General features: G+C 43.9%; 1 protein-coding gene across 1 annotated transcript in view; it reads left to right on the forward strand.

Annotated features, from left to right (window-relative positions):
• The window catches only part of epha6 (eph receptor A6), an 888039-nt gene that overhangs the window by 809810 nt on the left and 53158 nt on the right, over positions 1–25071 (forward strand). The window contains exons 11-12 of the mRNA XM_068040607.1: positions 12384–12569; positions 21908–21969. Of these exons, the coding sequence (XP_067896708.1) occupies positions 12384–12569; positions 21908–21969 (248 nt within the window). The remainder of the gene's footprint in view (positions 1–12383; positions 12570–21907; positions 21970–25071) is intronic.

The raw sequence follows: 25071 nt of genomic DNA on the forward strand, positions 1-25071 counted from the left end.
CAACAGGTGCAGCAATAGGGCAACAGCAGCAAGGAGAGAGCCAGAGACTGGCTTAAATGCAAGCCGATACACAAAGTCCACAGCTAAACAGACCTGAGACAAGACTCAACAAGGAGTAATTCTCAGCCAGAAAACGAACAGGCATTCCACATTGTGAACCTGACACATCATGTTGATGAAGTCAAACAACTGGAAGCTTTCGCCACTATCAACATCATGTGCCCAAAGAAAGCTGGCAAACATACACTCAGGGTTAAGGTTGACACCAGCGCTAGTGCAAATATCCTACCAGTCCAATACTCAAAGATATGTACCGGAGTCATTGGTCAATAATGCAACTGACAACTGCCAAGTTATCTGCATACAATGGGTCACCCATCCCACATTAACAATGCAGTGTAGGTATTGCAAGTTGACAGGGAAACCATATTTTACCTGGTAGATATGAGCGGACCAGCAGTGGCAGGACTACCAGCATGTAAGATCCTCAACATCATAGCCATTCATGAGGTCACCAAGGTGCCCATTACAGCTAAAGCGACCAATGGTATTTGCATTGAGTCACAGTTCCTCCAGGATCTCAGTTGTTCTGGTTTGGAGAATATCAGCCCCTTCCCAAGAGAATGAAGATCCAAATTCAGATGGTAAAAGTTCTCTGTCAACAGGCAGTGTCTCTTCGAGCTCCAGTGACTCAGAAGAAGAGATTAAGGTTGCAACCACTGATAAGTAAAAGCGGGCAGTGGGGAGCAGTCCCAAGGGGAAATCTCCAAGGACCAAAACCCACTCACAGACTCTGGCTGACATCAAATGGTGCAGTCTGGAAACCCAGCCAAAGCACAACTATGCTGCGCCTTTACTTCTGCTCTATGGAGAACCGCCAGCACCACAATGAGCCAGGATGGATAAGTACCTCCATAAAACCAAGTCATAACAAGTCCTTGACCTTGAGTCCCAAGCCTTCAGACACAAAGGATGAGGAGAGGCAAAGGACACGCAATGCACTGAAGAGGCAGAGGAGGAATGAGTTGAAGCATTGTCTATTGGCTCTTCGAGATGAGGTGCCAGAACATTCCAAGAATAACAAGGCCTCAAATGTGGGCATCTTGAGAAAAGCAACAGAATACATTAGTAGGCTGAAGGCAGAACAACAGAAACTGAATGCAGAGAGGGTGAAACCTCAGAAAAAACAGCAACGGCAGAAATGCAAATTCTTCGAACAAGAGTTATCAAATCACTGAGATGACATATGGACTTTTGAGCTTCTATACTTGTAAAATTCAGAATATCTATCCCTATGTAAATCATTTTGATATTATCCAGTGTGAAATGCTTTTACTTTTAGCATACGAGACTTATCTTCGGAAAGAAGGGGGATTTTTAAAAATTCATTCATGGGATGTGGGCGTCGCTGGCTAGGCCAGCATTTATTGACCATCCTTAATTGCCCTTGAGAAGGTGCTTGTGAGCTGCCTTCTAGAACCGCTGCAGTCCATGTGAGGTTGGTACATCCACAGTGCTGTTAGGAAGGGAGTTCCAGGATTTTGACCCAGCGACAATGAAGGAACAGCGATATAGTTCCAAGTCAGGATGGTGTGTGACTTGGAGGGGAACTTGCAAGAGGTGGTGTATCCATGCATTTGCTGCCCTGGTCCTTCTAGTTGGTAGAGGTCGTGGGTTTGGAAGGTGCTGTCTAAGGAGCCTTGGTGCGTGGCTGCAGTGTATCTTGTAGATGGTAGACACTGCTGCCACTGTACGTCGGTGGTGTAGGGAGTGAATGTTTGTGAATGGCGTGTCAATCAAGTGGTCTGCTTTGTTCTGGATGGTGTCGAGCTTCTTGAGTGTTGTTGGAGCTACACCCATCCAGGCAAGTGGAGAGTATTCCATCACACTCCTGATTTGTGCCTTGTAGATGGTGGACAGGCTTTGGGGAGTCAGGAGGTGAGTTACTCGCTGCAGGATTCCTAGCCTCTAACCTGCTTTTGTAGCCACTGTATTTATATGGCTACTCCAGTTCAGTTTCTGGTCAATGGTTGCCCCAGACTGTGCCGCCACCTCTGCTGGGTCTGTCCTGCCGGTGAGACAGGACATACCCAGGGATGGTGATGGCAGTGTCTGGTATATTGTCAGGTATGTTTCCGTGAGTATGACTATGTCAGGCTGTTCCTTGACTAGTCTGTAGGATAGCTCTCCCAACTTTCGCACAAGCCCCCAGATGTTAGTAGGGAGGACTTTGCAGGGTCGACAGGGCTGGATTTGCTGTTGTCGTTTCCGTGGCCTAGGTCGATGCCGAATAGTCCGTCTAGTTTCTTTCTTATGATATGTTGTATGATTGCCTTTAAGAGTGATGTCCCTTTAAGATTTTAGTGTGCTAATGAGCTAAGTAGCAGGATGCAGTCATGTGACTCAGAACCAAAGTCACTCTGCAACTAACAACCAGAGTAAGGTTCTTTAAATAGTTAGCTCTCTACTGTATATCACAGTGGAGCTGCAAATAAACCTGTTTGAATTCTCATTTATGTTGCATCAGACAACAGAAAAGAACTCATTAGAGCCAACACTTCCACATTGGAAAGGATAAGCTCCAAGCTCTGGGACAAGCCATGGGTCCGACTCCTCCATGCTCCTTGACAGTGAGTGGAGGCTTTCTGGAAGGCCTGCCAATGAACCCATGCACATCGGCCCTTTGCTGTATGCTGTCCCATCAAAGTTCTCACCTGAGTCTTCTGCAGCAGAACACACGTGCAACCTTGTGACCTTGGGCTTGTGCCAAAGTTGGGAGAGCTGTCCCACAGACTAGTCAAGCAACAGCCTGACATAGTCTTACTCACGGAATCATACCTTACAGACAATGTCCCAGACACTGCAATCACTATCCCTGGGTATGTCCTGTCCCACCGGCAGGACAGACCCAGCAAAGGTGGCGGGACAGTGGTATACAGTAGGGAGGGAGTTGCCCTGGGAGGCCTCAACATCGACTCTGGACCCCATGAAGTCTCATGGCATCAGGTCAAACATGAGCAAGGTAACCTCCGACTGATTACCACCTACTGCTCTCCCTCAGATGATGAGTCAGTACTCCTCCATGTTGAACACCACTTGGAGGAAGCACTGAGGGTGGCAAGGACACAAAATGTACTCTGGGTGGGGGACTTTAATGTCCATCACCAAGAGTGGCTCGGTAGCACCACTACTGACCGAGCTGGCTGAGTACTAAAGGACATGGCTGCTCGACTGGGTCTGTGGCAGGTGGTGGGGGAACCAACAAGAGGGAAAAGCATACTTGACCTCGTCCTCACCAATCTGCCTGCCGCAGATGCATCTGTCCATGACTGTATTGGTAGGAGTGACCACCACACAGTCCTTGTGGAAATGAAGTCCCGCCTTCACATTGAGGATACCGTCCATCGTGTTGTGTGGCACTATCACCGTGCTAAATGGGATAGATTTCAAACAGATCTAGCAATAAAAACTGGGCATCCATGAGGCGCTGTGGGCCATCAGCAGCAGCAGAATTGTACTCGACCATAATCGGTAACCTCATGGCCCGGCATATCCCCCACTCTACCATTACCATCAAGCCAGGAGACCAGCTCTGGTTCAACGAAGAGTGCAGGAGGGCATGCCAGGAGCAGCACCAGGCATACCTCAAAATGAGGTGTCAACCTGCTGAAGCTACAACCCAGGACTCCTTGCATGCCAAATTGCATAAGCAGCATGCGATAGACAGAGCTAAGCGATCCCATAACCAATGGATCAGATCTAAGCTCTGCAGTCCTGCCACATCCAGCCGTAAATGGTGGTGGACAATTAAACAATTAACTGGAGGAGGAGGCTCCACAAACATCCCCATCCTCAAAGATGGGAGAGCCCAGCACATCAGTGCGAAAGATAAGGCACTAGCATTTGCAATAATCTTCAGCCAGAAATGCCAAGTTGATAATCCATCTCGGCCCCCTCCTGAAGTCCCCAGCATTACAGATGCCAGACTTCAGCCAATTCGATTCACTCTGCGTGATATCAAGAAACGACTGAAGGCACTGGATACTGCAAAGGCTATGGGTCCTGACAATATTCCGGCAATAGTACTGAAGACCTGTGCTCCAGAACTTGTTGCACCCCGAGCCAAGCTGTTCCAGTACAGCTACAACACTGGCATCTACCCGGCAATGTGGAAAATTGACCAGGTATGTCCTGTACACAAAAAGCAGGACAAGTCCAACCCGGCCAATTACCGCTCCATCAGTCTACTCTCAATCATCAGAAAAGTGATGGAAGGTGTCATCAACAGTGCCATCAAGTGGCACTTGCTTAGCAATAACCTGCTCAGTGATACCCAGTTTGGGTTCCGCCAGGGCCACTCAGCTCCTGACCTCATTATAGCCTTGGTTCAAACATGGACAAAAGAGCTGAACTCAAGAGGTGAGGTGAGAGTGACTGTCCTTGACATCAAGGCAGCATTTGACTGAGTATGGCATCAAGCAGCCCTAGCAAAACTGGAGTCAATGGGAATCAGGGGGAAAACCCTCTGCTGGTTAGAATCATACCTAGTGCAAAGGAAGATGGTTGTGGTTGTTGGAGGTCAATCATCTCAGCTCCAGGACATCACTGCAGGAGTTCCTCAGGATATTGTCCTAGGCCCAACCATCTTCAGCTGCTTCATCAATGACCTTCCTTCAATCATAAGGTCAGAAGTGGAGATGTTCGCTGATGATTGCACAATGTTCAGCACCATTCGTGACTCCTCAGATACTGAAGCAGTGCGTGTAGAAATGCAGCAATACCTGGAAAATATCCAAGCTTGGGCTGATAAGTGGCAAGTCACATTCATGCCACACAAGTGCCAGGCAATGACCATCTCCAACAAGAGAGAATCTAACCATCTCCCCTTGACATTCAATGACATTACCATCGCTGAATCCCCCACTGTCAACATCCTAGGGGCTACCATTGACCAGAAACTGAACTGGAGTAGCCATATAAATACCGTTGCTACAAGAATAGGTTAGAGGCTAGGAATCCTGCAGCGAGTAACTCACCTCCTAACTCCCCAAAGCCTGTCCACCATCTACAAGGCACAAGTCAGGACTGTGATGGAATACTCTCCACTTGCCTGGATGGGTGCAGCTCCAACAACACTCAAGAAGCTCGACACCATCCAGGACAAAGCAGCCCGCTTGATTGGCACACCATCCACAAACATTCACTCCCTCCACCACCGATGCACAGTGGCAGCAGTGTGTACCGTCTACAAGATGCACTGCAGTAACACACCAAGGCTCCTTAGACAGCACCTTCCAAACCCGCGCCCTCTACCACCTCGAAGGACAAGAGCAGCAGATGCATGGGAACATCACCACCTGCAAGTTCCTATCCAAGTCACACACCATCCTGACTTGGAACTATATCGCTATTCCTTCACTGTCGCTGGGTCAAAATCCTGGGGAACTCCCTTCCTGACAGCACTGTGGGTATACCTACCTCAAATGGACTGCAGCGGTTCAAGAAGGCAGCTCACCACCATCTTCTCAAGGGCAATTAGGGATGGGCAATAAATGCTGGCCTAGCCAGTGACACCCACATCCCATGAATGAATAAAAAATAACCTTGCCCTCCAGGGAACTGGTGCTACCCTTTCCTCCTGCCCAGGCTGTACCCATGCCCAGTGGCTCACCACATGCAGATTCCGCCTCCATATCACCTCCTAGAGCATGCGCAGTGCCAGTATCTGAGCTGGTGGCTGCGAATGTGAGATTGAGTGACGATGTTTCATCATCATCATCTCTTCCACTTGTGTTTCACTCTCCTGCATCACTGCCTGGCCAGGTGGCAGTTGTTGCGTGTCTAAAAAGAGAAAGTTGCAAGCATTGACCTGTAGTGAGTGGAGGTGGCAGGCAGGTGCCGGGGGAAGTAAAGAGTGCATGGTTAGACCATCTGTAGCTTGGGAATCAGAAGGGAGGGTGGGATGAGGGGGAAATGGGATGTGAGAAGGTGAATTAGATCTGAGGATATCGTCATCTTCAATGTTTTCAGTCCCGCTGCTGACCACGGCTTCAGTCATGGCCACTCCAATGATGGAGATCACAGTCTCGTTGATAGAAGTGAGGACATGCAGCCCTGCCTGTCTCCCACTGATTAACTACTATTGTCTATGATTCTGCGGCATCTTGTCCTGCAAGGGAGATGGAAGTGTGTCATTGAGTGTGGTACCATATGTTTGGGTGATGCCATGGTTGAATAGCTGGCAGTGTGTGCAAGCAGTGAGATGTGGATGTGAAGCTTGCAGTAGTGCTAAGTGTGTGGGGGTGAGATGAAGCTATGAACGATAGGTATGAGTCATGAATGATTTTTTTTTTATTCATTCATGGGATATGGGCGTCGCTGGCTAGGCCAGCATTTAATGTCCATCCCTAATTGCCCTTGAGAGGTGGTGGTGAGCTGCCTTCTTGAATCACTGCAATCCTTGGAGTATAGGTACACCCACAGTACTGTTAGAAAGGGAATTCTAGGATTTTAACCCAGCAACAGTGAAGAATGGCGATATAGCTCCAAGTCAGGGTGGTGTGTGGCTCAGAAGGGAACTTGCAGGTGGTGGTGTTCCCTTGCGTCTGCTGTCCTTGTCGTTCTAGGTGGTAGAGGTCGCGGGTTTGGAAGGTGCTGTCGAAGGAGTCTTGGTGAGTTGCTGTAGTGCATCTTGTAGATGGTACACAGTGCTGCCACTGTGTCAGTGGTGAAGGGTGTGAATTTTGAAGGTGGTGGATGGTAGAAATTGTTGGTAGGTGAGAGATGGGGTGGGGGGTGATGCATTGAGCAGCGTGTGAGGCTAGTCGTGCAGTTGCTGGGATATGACATTTGTAGATGCATTCAGTGTGGTTGTTGAACTTCTTTCAGCACTACATCCAGGTCCTCGGAGTGACACTGCTGGCATTGACTTGCACACCTATCTGCTCCCTAGCTTTCTCAGAGTTTGTCTGGAGGGCTTCCTGGACCCCTGTCGGTAGAAGACCTCTCTCCTCCTGTTCACCTCCTGCACCTCCAGTGCTGCATCAGAGAACCTTGGCGCCTGCTCTCTGCTATGTTGTGCTAAAGTGATTTATGACTTTAACTCCATATAGAGACTAAACCAAATCAAGCGTACATCCCTATGAGTTTCCTTTAATTAAGTTCAAACTAGACTGATTCCTACAGACACTTGTTTGGGTCTGAAGAGCTGAGCTAGTCTTCCCTCAAAGAAAGAAAACTGACAAAGAATATTACGAACTTTTGGATAGCCTATTTTTTAAAATAATTATAGCTAAGTCATAAATATCCCAGATATTATAAGGGTCTGGGAAACTCTCTTCAATAAGTATCTCCCCACTTAAGGAAACACAGAGAGGGAGTTTTTAGATTAAATTAGAGATACAGCACTGAAACAGCCCTTCGGCCCACCGAGTCTGTGCCGAACATCAACCACCCATTTATACTAATCCTACACTAATCCCATATTCCTACCAAACATCCCCACCTGTCCCTATATTTCCCTATCACCTACCTATACTAGTGACAATTTATAATGGCCAATTTACCTATCAACCTGCAAGTCTTTTGGCTTGTGGGAGGAAACCGGAGCACCCGGAGAAAACCCACGCAGACACAGGGAGAACTTGCAAACTCCACACAGGCAGTACCCGGAATTGAACCCGGGTCCCTGGAGCTGTGAGGCTGCGGTGCTAACCACTGCGCCACTGTGCCGTTCTTGTAGTTGTATACAGAATGCTACATGAGACGATTTATCAACTTTTAGATATTTATTAAAGAATTGAACATGCAATACACTTTAAGTTGCTAAGTATACTACAATATCAAAGATGTAACACATAATCTTATTTCTAAAATAGAATCCAAAAGTTCAACCTTGACAATGTTATGGCAAAATATCATAGAATATCCATCAAAATTCAAAGTAAACTGTTACCTTAAATTCCCCGAGTAAGCCTCCTGCTTAACAAAAACAAACACTCTCGGTTAATAGCAGAATTCCCTTGTCATGCAATCAGCTGTTCTTACCTTAGGTTGAGAAGCATTAATGAGGAATTCAATACTTCTGGTTTTTCAATTCAAAACGCTCACATTAATACTGTTTCTAAATTATCATCTCATCTTTTGGAATGTAGGTGTCACTTTTCTATGTGTGGTTTTCTTGCTTTTGTTAGCCATATATGGTACTACCATTCCTACTTAATTTATTTGCTGAGAATTCCCTTCTCTTGAAGTTGTGAGCTTTTATCTGGTCAAAATGTTTGTAACTAGGTTTACATGGCTTCTGTTTTTGTAAGTACCATTCCATTTTGTGATTGATCATCTATGATGGTCCTTTGATGGTACCTTGTACCATCCTCTTAAGTCAGTCTGTCTATATCACTAACACTATCAACCAATTAAGTTTATAGTTATCAGTACGGACCTCGTATAGCATGTCTTGGTGTGTTTCATCTTCTAGTTCCATTGTAACAGAGACTTTGGAATGGATTTTTTTTAACTTAGAAGGTGTTTCTGGTTCACATTCTATTGTAACAGGGATGTGTATGGATTTTTGACTCTGCCCTTAAAAGGGAATTTCAGTGAGTCTTGAAAACTGACCATTTATTCAATCTTTAATTCTAAAAGGTATAATGTATTAATTATATCTAAATTCTATCTAATTAAGCCTATTATACCTATGTTTCATCACAGTGCCATTCCTGTGCCTTTCCCAGGTCAAACTTACTTCTAGAATGACTTCCAGCACTTGCAGCAGCCAAAATTCACCTCCCCTTAAAGAGCTGTAGACTGGGTTTAAGTAGTGTGGGATAGCTGAACTCATGCTTGCCTCTCACGATTTTCTACCCTGGTCAGGCATGCAGCCACCCATCAGTGCACTTAGCGAAGTTTGCGTGTTGCCTGCATCTGATGGAATGAATATTCATCACACAAGGCAGTCCCTACACCTATTTTCAGGTGCTGTCGAATTTTGCTCTCCAGATCTCTATCCTACTATTTCCAGTTGTGCACAGGAATAATGATAAAAGTTTTTGATGTAGTAAGCAATACATCAGTCACCTGCTTAATCCCTGCATGAACTGCAGATTGACTGATGTTACTGATAACCCCAGCGGGCAGCCTGGAAGGAACCAGAGGCAAAGAAGTTCAGAGCTGCTGTGACCTTTCTGCAATAGCCAATGCTGTGCTAGCCAGTTGGCTGGAGGTGAAACAACCCTGTGACAGCTTCCCTGAACAAGCAAAGCCACCCTATGCTCTTCTCAGAGAACTGCAGGAATGCTCTCCTGGATCTATAAACCCTGGAAGATAAAGTTTCCTGCGAGCACACTGTCTTCTATTTAATTTCCCTACAGCTACATCTCTCTGCTCATTTCACTTCCTGCTGCTCCTCCTCGTCTTACCAGAGTGGAATTGCTAGAAGGGCCCCCATGAAGGAAAAGTGCAATTCAGAATATTCTACAATAACTACAAGAATGTTGAAATCTCTTAGCAGCAAACAATATTATCTAATGCAAGCAAAATGTCTCTCAAACCTTCCTATAGCTTTACCTGAGTGTAGCAGAGGATCCCTTTAAATATCAGTGGCAACAAGTGCCTCTTGACTTGTACTGCTCATGGTTTGTGGTCAGTAGAGGGGACTGATGGCAGCAGAGATGAAAATGGTATTGGGGATTGTAACTGCGCCATCTGATCTCAATTAAAGTATATTAGTGAGGCTCCAGCGTTTTTCTGTTGAGAGCTCAGGCCTTTCAAATTGAGGTCCACCCAAAAATTGGAATAGTTGGGATTGTAGCATTGATTCAGCGCTTTGGTTTCAGGCACTATTTTGGTTGCACTACCACCTCCTTTTTAAACATTATCAGAGCAGCAATTAAGACATCGCCTTCATTGTCTTTTAAACATACTCCAACAGCACCACTTTTAGCAACCAGATTGGTGGGTTCCTGGGAAAAAATATGCAATCCAGTCAATAAAGTATTTATAAGCAAAAAAAATCAGAAATCACTTTTAAAGTCCAAACTCTATCAGCATCTCTGCTACTTATGATTTATGATTGGCTGTTCTTTTCTATAAAGGTGACAGTTCGACTTGTAGATTAAACAAATGTTTAATATTAACATACAGTCAGTGGGGGATCCTTGTGAGACTATTTTCTAATGTTATGTCGAGCTCACGAATCGCAAGTAAAATGCACATGCTGTGAAAACCTTCTGAAGACATCAAAGTAATTTCTTGAGTTTTCTTGTAAAATAGGAAATGTTTATTTTAAAATTTCTTGCATAGCAAATACGTATTACACAAATATTGACAGCTTTTCAGAACTAAAGTTAAGAGTGACTGATAAAGTATTATTCAATTGCTAGCATTTCAGATCATTTCTGTGACTCCCAAGAACATAGTGTACCTCAGTTCTGGATTTGTTTTGTTTTGCACTTCAGCTGACCATTGTTTTAAAGGAAAACCCAGTGGCATTTTTCTTGTAAAGTTTCAAACTGCTCCTGTGACATTTGTCCAATTCTGGTGCCTGGCAATATTGTACAAAGTTGCCATCTTTATGTTAGTCACTGGATAGCAGCAAAAACTATTTTCTCACACAATGATTTCTCAGCCTGTCACACCAAACATTTCAGTTCATGCGCAATATCAGAAAATAGATATCAAGACGTGATTTAATCTTAATGTGGACTCATGGAGATATAATTCTGAAGACTAGTCATGCATTTTTGCAATTCATTCCCATGCTTTTAGTATTCTATTTTTTTTCTATCTTTCTTGGAAATGTAGTTCTTTTCAGAATTGTCAAGGTACAAGATGTTGGTGCTGGAGAAATACTTTTTCATTTTGAACACTTGGTGGCAACACTGAACATCTCCAACCAAAAATATGGGCAGGTGCAGAATAAAGTTCCTTCTATTCACCAACTAAAACATACCATAACCCCACATACAAAATAAAGGTCATTTTTTCAAACTGTAGTACTGCCTATCTTCATGACCTTTAGTAGTGAGTTTTTCAAATTATTGCTATATTTAGTGTTAGCAGTCCATGTCACCAAGAGCCCAGTTAAAATTTCCCAAATGCATTTTGTATAAAATCAGTCACAAGAGGAGATAATTCCAACAGTTTCAGCTGTATTTGATCTCAAGTCCCTGAGGTGGAAAGACATTTGTGTTAACTCATTCCATCATCCATCACTTTAAGTAATATAGGGTAAGTCTTTCAATTTTGCACCCCCAGCAGCCAAGGTTCTACATTGGGACTGAGCAACCCGAAAATAGTCTGCAAGATCCTTTGATCAAGCACACAAAGCCCCTGCCAGTTTGGTTTTAGCATTTACACAAATCTGATTTTGACTTCAATTCTTTAAGTGACCTGGGCCTAGAGGACTAGGAAAGGTTGCTCCCTGATTGGTGTATTTGACCACTTATGGAACAGCTCTTTCACATCAATCAAACAGACTTTACCTGTCCTCCAGACAATAATACTTTAAACAGCTCAGTTTCCATCTTTTCAATCTTTGGGAAAAGGAGGAGGCAGGATAGAGAAACTGGCATTTTTTGCATACGGGGCAAATCTCAGTTTGTATTTGGGAGTCTCATTTGCTTGTGTATATATATAAATATATATATATATATCTTTTTTTTTGCATGTGGTGGTCTCACTCTTCATATATATGGGGGGTCTTGAATTTTCTATAGGGAGTCTCACATTTTTGTGTATGCAGGCTTGCATTTCCAGCTGATCACAAGCCATCAATGTGTTAGTTTTGACAAACACCTTGCTTCCAGCTCAAAAAATATGGATAACCCTACAAGACCACAGTAATTTGTAATTGAACAGTGGCACACTATTAATTGTATAAATAAGGGTGGACAAGAAAAATAATTTAAATTAACAGTTATCAGCTACGTGCCTCAATAAGAGCGTGTTTAATAACTGTCCAAAGATTCAGCACTTCAGTTAAATTTCCTGGAATATACAGAATATAGAGAGCGGAAACAGCAAGTCACAAATGATCTTTCTTAAGCAGAAAATAAGCCGCAACTCAGATACCACAGGCACAAGTAAGTTTTAACGTAAGTGGGCTCTTGCAGTGAAATAACACATTCATTATATTGTGGATATAGTCAGGAAATGTACTCTGGAGCTAAATATAGTTAAACCATTCTAGTATTCAGCTGAGCCCCATTTATTGGTAGAGTATAGCAAGAAGGTTACATCAACTCAATAAAACAGTTAACCAATCCCCACTGAATATTTTGGATATGCTGATTAAAATTAAATAACCATATTAGATTATTTAGACAGAATTATTTTGCATTTTATCAAAGTAACTTCCTGAGTCTAATGATCTGCATTTTTAGGTGAGTTTGGAGAGGTCTGCAGCGGTCGGCTAAAGACACCTGGAAAAAGGGAGATTCCTGTGGCTATTAAGACCCTAAAAGGAGGTTACATGGACAGACAACGGAGGGATTTCCTCAGAGAAGCAAGCATCATGGGCCAATTTGACCACCCTAACATCATTCGTTTGGAGGGAGTCGTAACAAAAAGTATTATACTTTTCTTACATTTATGTGCGTTTCTCCAAACTTTTGCAGGTTGAAATGTGACAGTATAACAATATATAATCATGAAAAGCTGTTGGACATAGTGTACTATTATTATTGAGATGACGGTATTATTGAACCATAAAATCATCCTTGTTAGTCCAAGTAGTGGTGGTCATGGGCGGGGTAGGTGGGGGTGCATTGGTACAGAGCATGGTCAGGGGAAACATAGTGTTGGTCAGCAGTGTGGGGAGGGGGGCAGAGGGTGATTGTGGGGGATGGGGAGTCACCAATAAGATTTTTGGGCTGGTGGAAAAACACTGATCCTGGCCCCCAAGCTGTGCTGTAAAGGCACTTACAAAAGCAAAATACTGTGGATGCTGGAAATCAGAAATAGAAACAGAAAATGCTGGAAGCATTCAGCAGGTCTGGCATCATCTGTGGAGAGAGAAACAGAGTTAATGTTTTAGGTCTGTGACCTTTCATCAGAAATTTAAGGCACTTTATGAATCTGGCGCTTCTCTCCTCCTTTTACCTATCGGATTTCTTGAGGCCTGGGAAACCCAGCCAGCATGAATTTAACACAAAAAGCTTGTAAAAATGTAGACACGAGGCCTCCTTAAATAATGTTACTAATCAACCCGCCTCCTGAGATCAGATCGGATTGATTGCTCCCCCAACTCCACCCATCTCCCTTCCCCCTGCCACTGGTCTGCCCACATTAAAACCCAAAGTGGGTGGGTGAGAGTCAGGTTTGAAATGTTTTAAATTGTAGCTTCTCTCCTAACCCAAACACATCCATTTTTGGGAGTTAAAATTACCCATAAATTTGTATTGGGAAATATTCCACACATTGGAAATGATGGTCAGAATTTGAGCTCAGAATTCATATTATAGAGTCATAGAATCATTTATGGCATAGAAAGAGGCCATTTGGCTTATCGAGTCCATACTGGATCTCCGCAGAGGAATCCAATCAGTCCCACTCCCCTGTTCAATCCCCATAGCCCTTTAAGTTTATATCCTTCAAGTGCTCATTCAATTGCTTTTGAAGTCATTAATAGTCTCCACTTGCACCACTCTCGTGTCAGCAAGTTCCAGGACATTACCACACTCTGCGTAAAAATGTTCTTAAAAAGTTGTTGTTTGAGATCAAACAGGAAACATGTATAGGTTTAATTATACTTTATTGTACATGTTATTACATCTTATTAAAACAGAAAACATTTCAATAAGATATATTATTGCCCCTCGATGCCCTGTTAAAATGTTATGTTTGTTCTTTCGTGTGCATATACATACACACCAGTCTAAAGCTGCATGAAATTATTTTTAATTCATGACAGCTAGAAGGATTTCAGTGAGTTGAATTGAGTTGTGGAATGGGGTAGAAATTGGTTTGCATTGCACCTGTGTTCAGGTATAAAATAGGCACAACACTGATCAATTTAGTAGTGGAACCCAATCTGTGAGGCGGTCAACCCACTGTTCAATTAATAGAGTCCATTTGTTAGGTATCATGGGCGGCTATCTATAGCAGGTATTAGGCCTCTTAAATAAGTTAATTAGGAGCCTAATGCCTGTTGAAGGTCCCGATGTAATATTTGTTTTCAATGAGCAGGGCTAGTGTTGGACCTGCTCCACTCAGGAGTTTTCAGTGACCGCTTATTAAAGGTATGTTTTTTACAAATATAGAAACCTATTTGTGGAGGCAGGACTACCAGGAATGCTTCCTTGACTCCACCTTCATCGCAATTGAGAGAGACACTGGGAGTTTGTGCTAATGAGGCCCAAGGCACAAGGATAGGCCAGCCTCAGGTCTCTTAGTTTGAGCTAAGACCAAGTTTTGTCCCAATAATGAATTTATGTGAAATTCTTTGTCCTTTATTTTGAAATCGATAGGGTGAACATCTTTGTTAAAAGATTAGGCTAACCAAATCTGATATGTGCTTTAGTGGTGGAGCACAGCACAATTTCAACCCAAGAAAACCAATATTCAAATGGTATATCACTTTTGTATTGTTGATTTCTTGTAAATGGAGTTTGACCACAAATATATTAGAATAGAATGATTCTAGTCATTAACTATTAGCTGATTAACTCAAATAGTGAATCATTTTTCCAGGTTAAACTATGATAACTAATTTACTGCTCTAATGCATTGGGCTTAATTGCTGGCCAAGACTCACAAGTGATCTAAGGATCTGTTGCCATTGACTCTACTAGAAAGTTTAAAAATTCTTGAGCCGTGAAATTCCTGTTCTTTGTTAACATGAAAATAAGTCAATCTGGGGTAGGGTGGGGGGTGGGGGGGCGTGGTTGGGGGATGGGGGGAGCCAGTTTCCACCAGGTCTGCATCCCTTTTCAGCAGTATTACAAGAGGCTGACAGGAGTGGGAATGCCAGCCATTTCTTGCACCCTCTCCCCTCCATCTTAATGAGACAGGACTAGAGGCATGACAATACCCATGACACATCCTGCCAATTCTGTTCCCTTTTCCCTGAATACAAACTATATTTGCATGTTGCAGGTTTGCTTACATAATGTGGTCCTGACAGAATTGCGCCCCATAGTGATGATTTCTCCACAATATGGTGAATATCAGGTTTTTTTTTGAAGCTCCGTGTTTTTCTGAGGGTAAGTTGAAACTATTAAATGGGATGCCTGCCAAATCTATCATTTTTTTTAAGATGCTTTTGGCTTTGACCAGAAGAACCTGACCTAACAAAGCATCAAGGGTGAAAAAGTGCTGCAGGGGTTGGCCAGCTGTCATCTTTATGTTAATAGCTCAATTCCTGGGTTTGGGACAAACTGGATGCTGGAACTGGCAGAGATCTTGTCCTGCCCCACTTTTGGCCACACAGGCCCTCGAGGATATTTGGAACTTTTGTCTTCAGTTTTTTTGGTCTTTAATTTCACCTCTTATTTGCTGTTCTACCTTTGTTCTAAAGTCAGTATTGCTTCTTTGTCAGTGCTTTATTTCATGTCCAGATTTCCCCTTCATGTCTCCTGATGCTCGTACTTTACCTTCAGGCCATTACTCGGTCTTCTCTGACACTTCTCATCACCTTTTATGAAGGGTCTTATCTCTCCCTCTCTCCCCATTGCTCTGTTCTAGCTTGAAGCTGCTCCTGTGCTGTTCAACACAACAGATCTGTCAACTAAAATGATTTCGCCCTTGAGATATCAGACTTCAGCAGATGACAGCAGTACCGTCATTATTCATTGACAAAATTATGTCAGCAATTTGCCATTTTGATGATAAGTCTTTAAAATGATAAAACATTAGTAGACATGAGGTAACATCCTCATTAATTGAGAATGATACTTAATGACTTATGTTCTGTACTTTCTAATTTGCAACAAGTTATTGCTATTTTTGGAATATAGTTGTAAGAAATTAAGATTGGGCTGCATAGAGACTGGGTCTGAATTTGATAGTCCAGACACACTGGGCGAGGCAAGAAGGGTGTGGATCAAAGACCAGCTTTTTTTGTACTCAGGTCACAAGCAAAACATGTCCCCTTCCTGATAAAAAAAAATGAATTGTTAGAAATGTGCCTATTCTGAACTAGAACCAACATGAGCTTGAGAAATGACATTGATATATCGTGTACACCAGCCATACATATGCATTCATCTGGTTTATTTTCTTATCTAGTTCTGGCACTGGCTATAGTGGATTTGTCCAGAATTATAACAAGGCAAACCATTAATCCAAATAACGCCTGCTCGTTAATGCATATCAAAGTAGGAGCTAATTAACATTGCAAGTCCTTTTGTTAAAAAAAGAATTAAACATATTAACAAATTATTGAAATACCTTTCAAAATCCTTAATTTAAGATTCTATGCTAATTGGGTATCTGCCTGTTTTTCCCATTTCTCTTCCTTAGCTAGCATTTCTAGCTGCAGTAATAGTTACTGTCATTTTATGGTCACGCTATGGGACAGATTTTCCTCTGATTCGTGTTTAGGTTTTGTTTATTTCCTAGGTACAGGACAGAGAAAAAAGTAGGTGGAGTGCTAGATCCCCAACACCTTTGCATTGCCAAGGATTCCCAGGAACGCTTGCACCTTGAGCAGAAGTAAAGCATGGAATAATAATATTAATAAGGCAGAAGTGATTTTACCTAACAACTTGCCTCATTTTGCTGGGTCTCTATTTGACACCCACAAGAAGAGGGCCTTAGAGCTTGTACGCAGCCCTCCTCAAATCAGATATCCAAGAAGCCTCAGTTGACAAGCACTTGAGGGCACCTGGAGATACTCTTTTTTTATTAAAGGATCAGAGGGATGAGCAATGGATAATAGCCAAAAAAGGCCCAAAGCCGGCAACCATTATCCCTGCGTAGTTTCCTTCCCCGCCCAGCCCCCTTTTGGGTGCAAATTCTTCCAATGCCTGTACCTGTGCTGGGTGAGAACTGGAGCCATTAAAACCCACAAGTACAGGCAGATTCAGTTCCTGTTAGACAGAAGGCACTTTGGGTGCCTTCTTCCCATTTTGCGCTCTGGTTAGGGGAGGGGGGAATGGAAATTGGCTTGTGTGATCTTTGACGTAATGGTGCAATCTTGATCAGTGTTTGATTTCTTAGAGAATTAAAACACATTTGGTAGATGCACCAGCTTTTGATAGTATTCTGCAGTTTCAATTAAACACTGGTAACTAATTCCAAATGCATTTTTGTTTGGAGCATTGTCTTATTATTAAAAGAATTGCAAATGTCAGCAAAAGATTAAGTTCTAGACAATTGCAATGTTCTAAAATGTGCATCGGTGAGCACTTCATTATCTTCCTCCTCACCACAATAAAAAGCAGTTAATTATTCTGTGTTTAATGCTGTCAGCTGCTGTTATTCAGATTCTTCTCAATTTGTTCACAGTTTCAAAAGCTACTAATGTAATCTTGCCTTTTTTTCTTTGCTCACACTTCAAGTATAACACTTGTGAATCAAGTTGTTTCAACATGTGGCCTATTAGGGACAAAGAGGGAGATATATGCTTAAAGGCGCTGGGCAAGGTTAGAATACTTAATGGGCTGAATTTTATCAGCGTGCCATGCTCCACGGCGGTGCGCTGTGAAAGCGGCAGCCTTCCGACACGGATGTGCCGCCACCGAGCCCCCGCGATATTATGCGCAGGGGCTCATTTAAATGGAGGAGGCGGAGCGGCTGCCCTGATAACGTAGAAGGGGGTGGCTGTCGCATCCCCGGCAACGGTATCCAGCGCCAGTGTGCCGGCGCCGCTGCCATTTTAAAAGGGCTTCAAGCCCTTCAGTGACATTTAAATTTTTAAAGGTCCCAGTCTCCAGGAAATAAAAATAAAATTTTAATTCAACTTTAAATCCCGTCTCCCACCCCCCCAATGGGTAATCTATAAATTGTCCTCTCCTCCCAGAAAAAACTTTTATTGCTATCCCGAGCTTCCCCCCATAAAATTTGTTCCCTTTGACCTTCAATCCCTTCCCACCATCCCTGCAACCAATAATATGTGTTTTCCCCACACACTGCCCCCCCCCAATTCCTCCCCACCTCCCCACCAGTGTCTCGCTTCCGAAGGCATGCAAGTTGTGTCCGGTTAGCCGAAAAATCGGCATCAGATGGCTGCTGTCGGGAGGTAATTTCATTTGAATGGTAATTATTCTCATTTTAATATTGTAACAAAGGCTCCGCCACTTGGTGGTGGGAAGCCGCACCGAGGCCTCATCACTGCTGCTAATATCCAGAGGGGCCTTCTTGGCATCATGGGTCGAGGCCGGCAGCTCCCACTAGCATTTTAGGGGCCTCCCCGCTGTGACTCACAGCGTCGAGGGGCTGATTTAATTCAGCCAATGAGTACTTTTGGTGTTTACTAAAGGAGAGGATGCTGATAAGATATTGGTAAAAGTAGAGATAGAGATAATGGATGGTGTGAAAATGAATAGGCAGGATGTACTGAAAAGGCTGGCTGTGCTCAGAGTGGATAGGTCGCCCGGTCCGGATGACTTGCATTCCAGGTTGCTAAGGGAAGTGGGAGTGGAGATAGCGGAAGAACTTGCCATAATCTTCCTTAGACATGGGGAGGTGCCAGAGGATTGGAAACTGGAAAATGTGCATTGACATTTGACATTTTCTTTCCTCTGACTATTTGGGTTGAAAATTTGCCTGGGCCCAGATGCAGTGCTACGGTGGCTGAAACAAGAGCACCAACATTTGATAGGGACTGGTCCGCGAGCCAGATCTGAATAATTGGGACTGGCTACTCGTGCTGTTCATGACTCCACAGTCAGCCAATTTCAGGTCATCTGCCTCGCAGGGCATGTGCTGGGAGAGGGGGTTGGACCAGGTATGAGGATGGTGGGGCTGATAGTGACTCCTGTAGAGTTGGAGGAACACTCTGTTGTTCTGGCTCCACAGGTACGTGTTTATAAAAACAACAACATTTTGAGAACTTACCCGTGGATGGCAGCCATGGGAGTCACTGAAGAATTCTGAGCAGATTAGACCCGGCACCTGCTCCACTCATTGGTTGCTAATTTCTGAAATAGCTCCTTTAAGAGGCATAAGGCCCATAATTTGCATATTTAACAGATCTAAGGCCTGTTTTAGGAGTCTGCCTAATGGTAGTGTATCATCCTCGCTCGATCTCTCCGCAGCCATCTACGTGGTAAATTACACTGTCCTCCTCCAATGCCTTTCCTTCATTTTTCAGCTGAGAGGGACTGCCCTTGCCAAGTTCTACATTTATCCATCCAATTGTAGCCAGAGCATCTCCTCTTCCCACCCCCTGCACCATTGCCTCAGGAGTCCCCTGAGAATCTATTCTTGGCCCCGTCCTCTTCCTTATTTACAAGCTTCTCCTTGGTAATATCATCAACAAACAAAGATCAGCATCCACATGTAATCTGATGACAGCAAGCTCCATCAGGGGCCAGTGGAGGAGGAGAGTTTGGCAGAATAATTTTAATAGCGTTTAATGCAACTTGCTCCCATATTTGCTGTGAAACTTGAAGCCGAGATGGGAGCAGATTTAGAAATCAGAGTTGGCAGCTGGAGTAGTTCCAATGGGAAATGACCCTGGGCATGAAAAGATCCGGGAAAGGGGCTCGCGGATGGAATAGTGAGCAGAGTTGTAATTCACATACAGAAGTATGGGAATGCCATCCAGAGTGAGGAGCCAGTGTTCAGTGCAGTCCAGGCAAAAGAGATTTGCAATTCCCCAGGGACAGTCAGGTGTGAGGTCCTCAGATGTAGGTGGAAGTTAGACAACGAAGTCAGAAGAGCAGCAGGATAACAGACTTGCAGATGAAGTTAAGGCGAGTTTTGCTACGTTAGAGACAGACGACTGCGATTGATGCAGAAGAGAAGATGGGGGTGGGGGCTGGGGTAGTGGTTGGAGGAGGGATGGGAGGGAGGAGAAAGGGAATGCCTGTAGCTGGTTACAGATGGAGCTCCAAAACAGAAGAGCTCAATAGGTGCGACCACCATGTGTTCCACAGCACTAACCACCTCAATCTGACACCATTGCTTCTTCCCTGGAGTCTTCCTTATCACTGGAGACAAGTACTGTGCTAGTTCTCAGGTTTCACTGATTATGATATTTATAGAGAGAAATCAAGGCCCTGACAGCTGTTTAATAACATAAGCAAGAACTGAAAAGATGAAAGTAAGAAACAACCTACCCTAAGGGATAATAGATGTCTGTTTAAATTTAACATCATTTGTAATGACTTTATTTTCAACTGCTGTGTCCCAGATAGGGCTTCAAAAATCCCTTGCGTGAAAGAAAATGTAACAGATCGTGCCTAAATATTTTTTGTGCACTTATTGATGTTCGCATCTCAAATAATTAAGAACTGTAGATTTTTTTAAATGTTATTTTTCTGGGTCATGTTGCTCTACCAAGCAGCTTTTATAATGACTTTTATGTTGTGGACATCTGCTGATGAGATCCTGGTGTATGTATATGATTACGAAGTAAGAGAAGGGAATTCAAAGCTTGATATAACACAACAGATTTACCTGACATCAGGAGAGATTTATCAATTACTGTCAATTCCGTTAATATTTGAGGCATGCAAGGAACTGCCTAAAAGCTGAGCCTTTTCTAACAGAGATAAGAGATGGCTGTGAATTCTAAAAAGTACTGTTCTATTTTAAGAATGGTGCATATTTTTACATAAAGAAGGATGAGTGCATTCTCAAGAATCTAGCTGCAGCATTTCCACCGCAACCTGTTAAATATTACATATTCTTAAGTTTTCGGTTGGATTTGAACACATTGCCAGAGGGACATTTAGACTGTAGCATGAAAATAGAAAACTGCTTCTACTTGTCACCCTTCAGATTTTTGCAGTTCACATCAAGGAGTTATGTATTGTCGCTCCCTGTGACCATTTAAGACAGAGATGGTGAGGAATTTCTTCTCTCAGTGGGTTGTGAATATTTGACTTTCTCTACCTGAGAAAGCTGTGGAAGCTGAATCATTGAATATATTCAAGTCTAAGAGATTCTTGAACTATGAGGGAGTCGAGGGTTATGGAGAACAGGCAGGAAAGTGCAGCTGAGGCCAAGATCAGATCAGCCATAATCTTATCGAAAGGCAGAGCAGGCTCGAGGGGTCATATGGCCTACTTCTCCTATTTCCTATGTTCATGTGATCACAAACTTCTTGTTGCATACTTTATGTCTGATTATTCCTGTCCCCCAGTGCATATATTTGGGAAGGGATATAAATATGCTCGCAGTGAGACTGATGTTAAAATATGACCTATTGGCCCTGAAAATTCATGGTCTCCCACTGGAAGTCCAATAGAATGCACTGGTACGTAGAAGATCCTGCCTGCGATGGGTCATAGAGTCATTAGGGCACAGAAAGAGGCCATTCAGCCCATCAAACATTTTCAAGATCTTCCAGCATATCTTGTAAGACTGAACCATCAGCTTCCCTCTTTCCTGCTCGTTCGGGACTGAGCATGTGTGGAAGTCAGTACACTGACTGTGGTGAACCATACCAGTCTCCAGACAGGCAGAAGTAGACCTCACATAGGGGGTCCAGGCTCGACAATTTTATTTAAAAAAAACATGAAGGCTCCCCTTCCAAAGAGACGAGGGCGAATGGTTAGAGGACTGGGCAGTGTGCTTGTGCCCTCTTGCTCCAAATTAAACTCACTTGTTTTAGTATTGAAATGTTTGACTATGTAGCTAATTCTCTGATAATTAAAGCAGATATTTTATAAGTGAATCTATTTGCAATTGTTCTGCTCTCTGGTACTTAAATTCTCATTCCTACACTTGTGCCTCTGGGGCCATGGAAAATGTGCTTTATGTAATGTTCTGATTGTTTCTTTTGCTGCATCCACAGGTAGGCCAGTGATGATAGTGGTAGAATATATGGAAAATGGATCCCTGGACTCATTTCTAAGGGTGAGGCAGCCAACAGACTAAAGTACATTATAATGATGATTTATGAACAATTTCTGTACTAAGACCAGACCTGGAATTATTGTTGTAAATACATTTTAAAATGGAGTTCCACATTGTGTCAAATGCACAATAGTGTTTTTTCCCTGAGATATTCAGCTGTCTTTTTTTTATTCTTGCAAGTCATAATAAAAGAAGATTTGACTTTCAAATACAATTATTAAGGCTTTGTGGCTGTAAGTTAATGGGCTTTAGGGAACTGGTATTCAAATGAACACATTAATTTAATACTTTCACAGACACATACATAATGTGCCTTACAGGACTAATGCCTGGTGCATTGTGGGTAATATTGTGGGTCTATATTGCCAGCCGCCAGCAGCAGCCCTGACTTATAACATTAACCCCAATGTCTCACAGGACAATCTAGTCTCTTTGTAATCAGAGGAGTCTGTTTCTGATCTTGTCCCACATTATAGGTTTTATATTTTTTCCTTTTAATAAAATCTAATATTATGTGCACAAAAATTGCATCAAAACTATTTGCACTGCTAAAGATGGAGTATTTTACGAGTCTTAACTGCCGATAGGACACCTCACCCATTAGCAGTACAGTCAGACATTCAGGTGCACACTGCACACAATTTTCCAATCACTCATTCTAATAGACAAAAAAATCGTGAGAACTGCATGTCTAAATTTCCTTTTACACTGCCACTGACAAGGCCACGTGCCAGCAAATGCAGACATAAAAGTACCACCACGAAGTCTGGCCTGAAGTACATTTGTTGTAACTTTGTGAGGATCTGTGCCTGAGCGAAAATTCCCATTTAGGTAATAATGGGGGAAAAATTCATTTGGGCAGCACCACTTCAAGTGGCGCACTTCCCTGGGGGCAGACACTGCCGCCGGTCAATAACTGTCTGGCCTGCATGGGTTTCTTCAATGATATCAATGAGGAAGTCCTCGCAAGTCAGGCAGATCGCGGCCCGCAGTGCTGCCTGCCTCAGGGGGAATTGATGTAGGTCTGCTTAGGAAGTGATGCTATGCGAACAAATTTCTCCCCCAATGGGCTGAAGGCAGGAATGGAGGTGGGGGTGTCCCAAAAATACTGGCACCGACAATAAACACAAAGGTGGCGAGAAGGTGGAACAGGAATTCTGCTCTCCTCCCAATAGAGGCCAATTGAAAAGCTCGTTAAGAGCTTGATAGGGATTGAGATTCAAATTTTTAAAGGGCTGGACAGGTTACCCACACCTTCAGAAACATTATCTGAAGGGAGGTAGGTACATGGTGCGGTGCCAGCCATGGCTGCCCAGGGTATCACCCCATCCCCATAAGAGGGGCAGAGGGGGACTGGGGACTTTGTAAGGGGGATGCCCTTGGCCCTGCGCCGGTAGCACAATGAGTGCCCACTCAGCGCCCGGAATTTGAATGGACGGCAACCCCCACCCCCCCCACAAGCATTGCGGGGGCAGGAGAGCATGGGGTAAGGCTGCCGAGGACAATTGAGACCTGCCCAGAAGAAAGGCTCCAGCTTGCAATGGGGGCACAGCTCTCAGATTTTGGGCTCAGCGGCAATGAAGGGCAACACCCTCCAAAAGAAGGCAGAACTCTGGGCTTCAAGAAGGCACAAGAGAGGAAGGAGGGGCAGGAAGGCAACGGAGGCCAGACCCTCAACACAGGATCTACCACCGAAGCCAGAGCTACCTGGAGATGACCAAGATCCAGTGCCACAGCAGACTGCAACTCTCCAGGCTGATGATCACTGAGATCTATGGTCTTGTCACCAAAGACCTCACACCTCGCAGCACTGGTTACCATGTCCTGCTAATGGCTGTCAAAGTCACTGTGGTGTCGAACATCTTTGCTTCTGGGTACTTCCAAGGATGAGCTGTGGACCTTGGTGGCAAATCAAAAATAGCTACACACCACTGCATCTTCCTGGTCATTGATGCCCTCTTTGCCAGAGCTGGACAGCACATTCATTTAATGACAGACACAACCTCGCAAGCACAGAGGGCAGTGGAGTTTACCTCCATTGCTGGATTCCCCCTCCATTGCTGCATCATCGATTGCACCCATGTGACCATCAAGGAACCCAGTGACTAGCCAGTGAAATTCATCAACAGGAAGAGCTTCTACTGCCTCAATGTCCAATTGGTATGCGACCACGAGCTTCTTCCATGTGTGTGCTCGCTTTCCTGGTAGCTGCCTTCATCCTCCGCTCATCCTGGCTGCCTCAGATCTTCACTCCAACACCTCTGTAGGAGCTCCAGACAGAAGTGATACAAGCAATGCCCACCTGCTCACTAGGAAAACTATTGAGCAGGCCATTGGGTTTCTGAAGATGCGATGCTGGTGCCTTCCAATACCCTCCTGCAAGGGTCGCTGACATTGTGCTGGCCCGCTGCACTTTGCATAACATGTATCTCCAGAGACATGAGGACGGTGAGGCCTGGAAGAAGACAGCTCATTGGGGGTGGAGCAGGAAGTGAGAAAGTGGGAGGAAGAGGAGACAAAGGGAGATGGCGCTGAACAGAGAGTTGCATCTGCTGCATGAGGAGGTGGCCTCCTCCTGTCACCCTTTGGGAAGAGGACCTCCCTCCTCTCCCTCACAGCCTCCAGCATTAGATCCAGGTTGGCATTGATGAAGTGAGTAGTTACTGTCATGCAGACCCCCCACCTGCCAAGAATGAGGCATATTAATTTTGTCATATGAACATTGATTTTAAACTGTTGCTGGAGTGAGGAAAGGACTTGTTAAAAAAAAATCACCAGACACTTGGCTGGAAAAACATTTGCATACTAAGAGACGCTGCTGTGGAGACAAAGGACTATTCCCTGCTCCAATTAATCCAAATGGATTTTGATCACCGGACATTGAAGGTGTAAGGAAGCGCATTCCAGGATGACTGCTAAGATGGCAGAATCCACAAACAGAAGTGGTCAAACCAGCTAGTCACGTGACTAACCTGCTCGGCAACCTGTTTTTTTTAAAATTGTACCACAGAGAAAGGGAGAAGGCTGTTTGAACTGGAACCTGGAACAAGGAAGCTTCCCTCTCTCTCTCACTTTCTCCCCAAGCCACCAGACCCACAGAAG

This window comes from Heterodontus francisci, chromosome 10 (assembly GCF_036365525.1).
Source record: "Heterodontus francisci isolate sHetFra1 chromosome 10, sHetFra1.hap1, whole genome shotgun sequence".
In the NCBI taxonomy this organism is placed as follows: Eukaryota; Metazoa; Chordata; class Chondrichthyes; order Heterodontiformes; family Heterodontidae; genus Heterodontus; species Heterodontus francisci.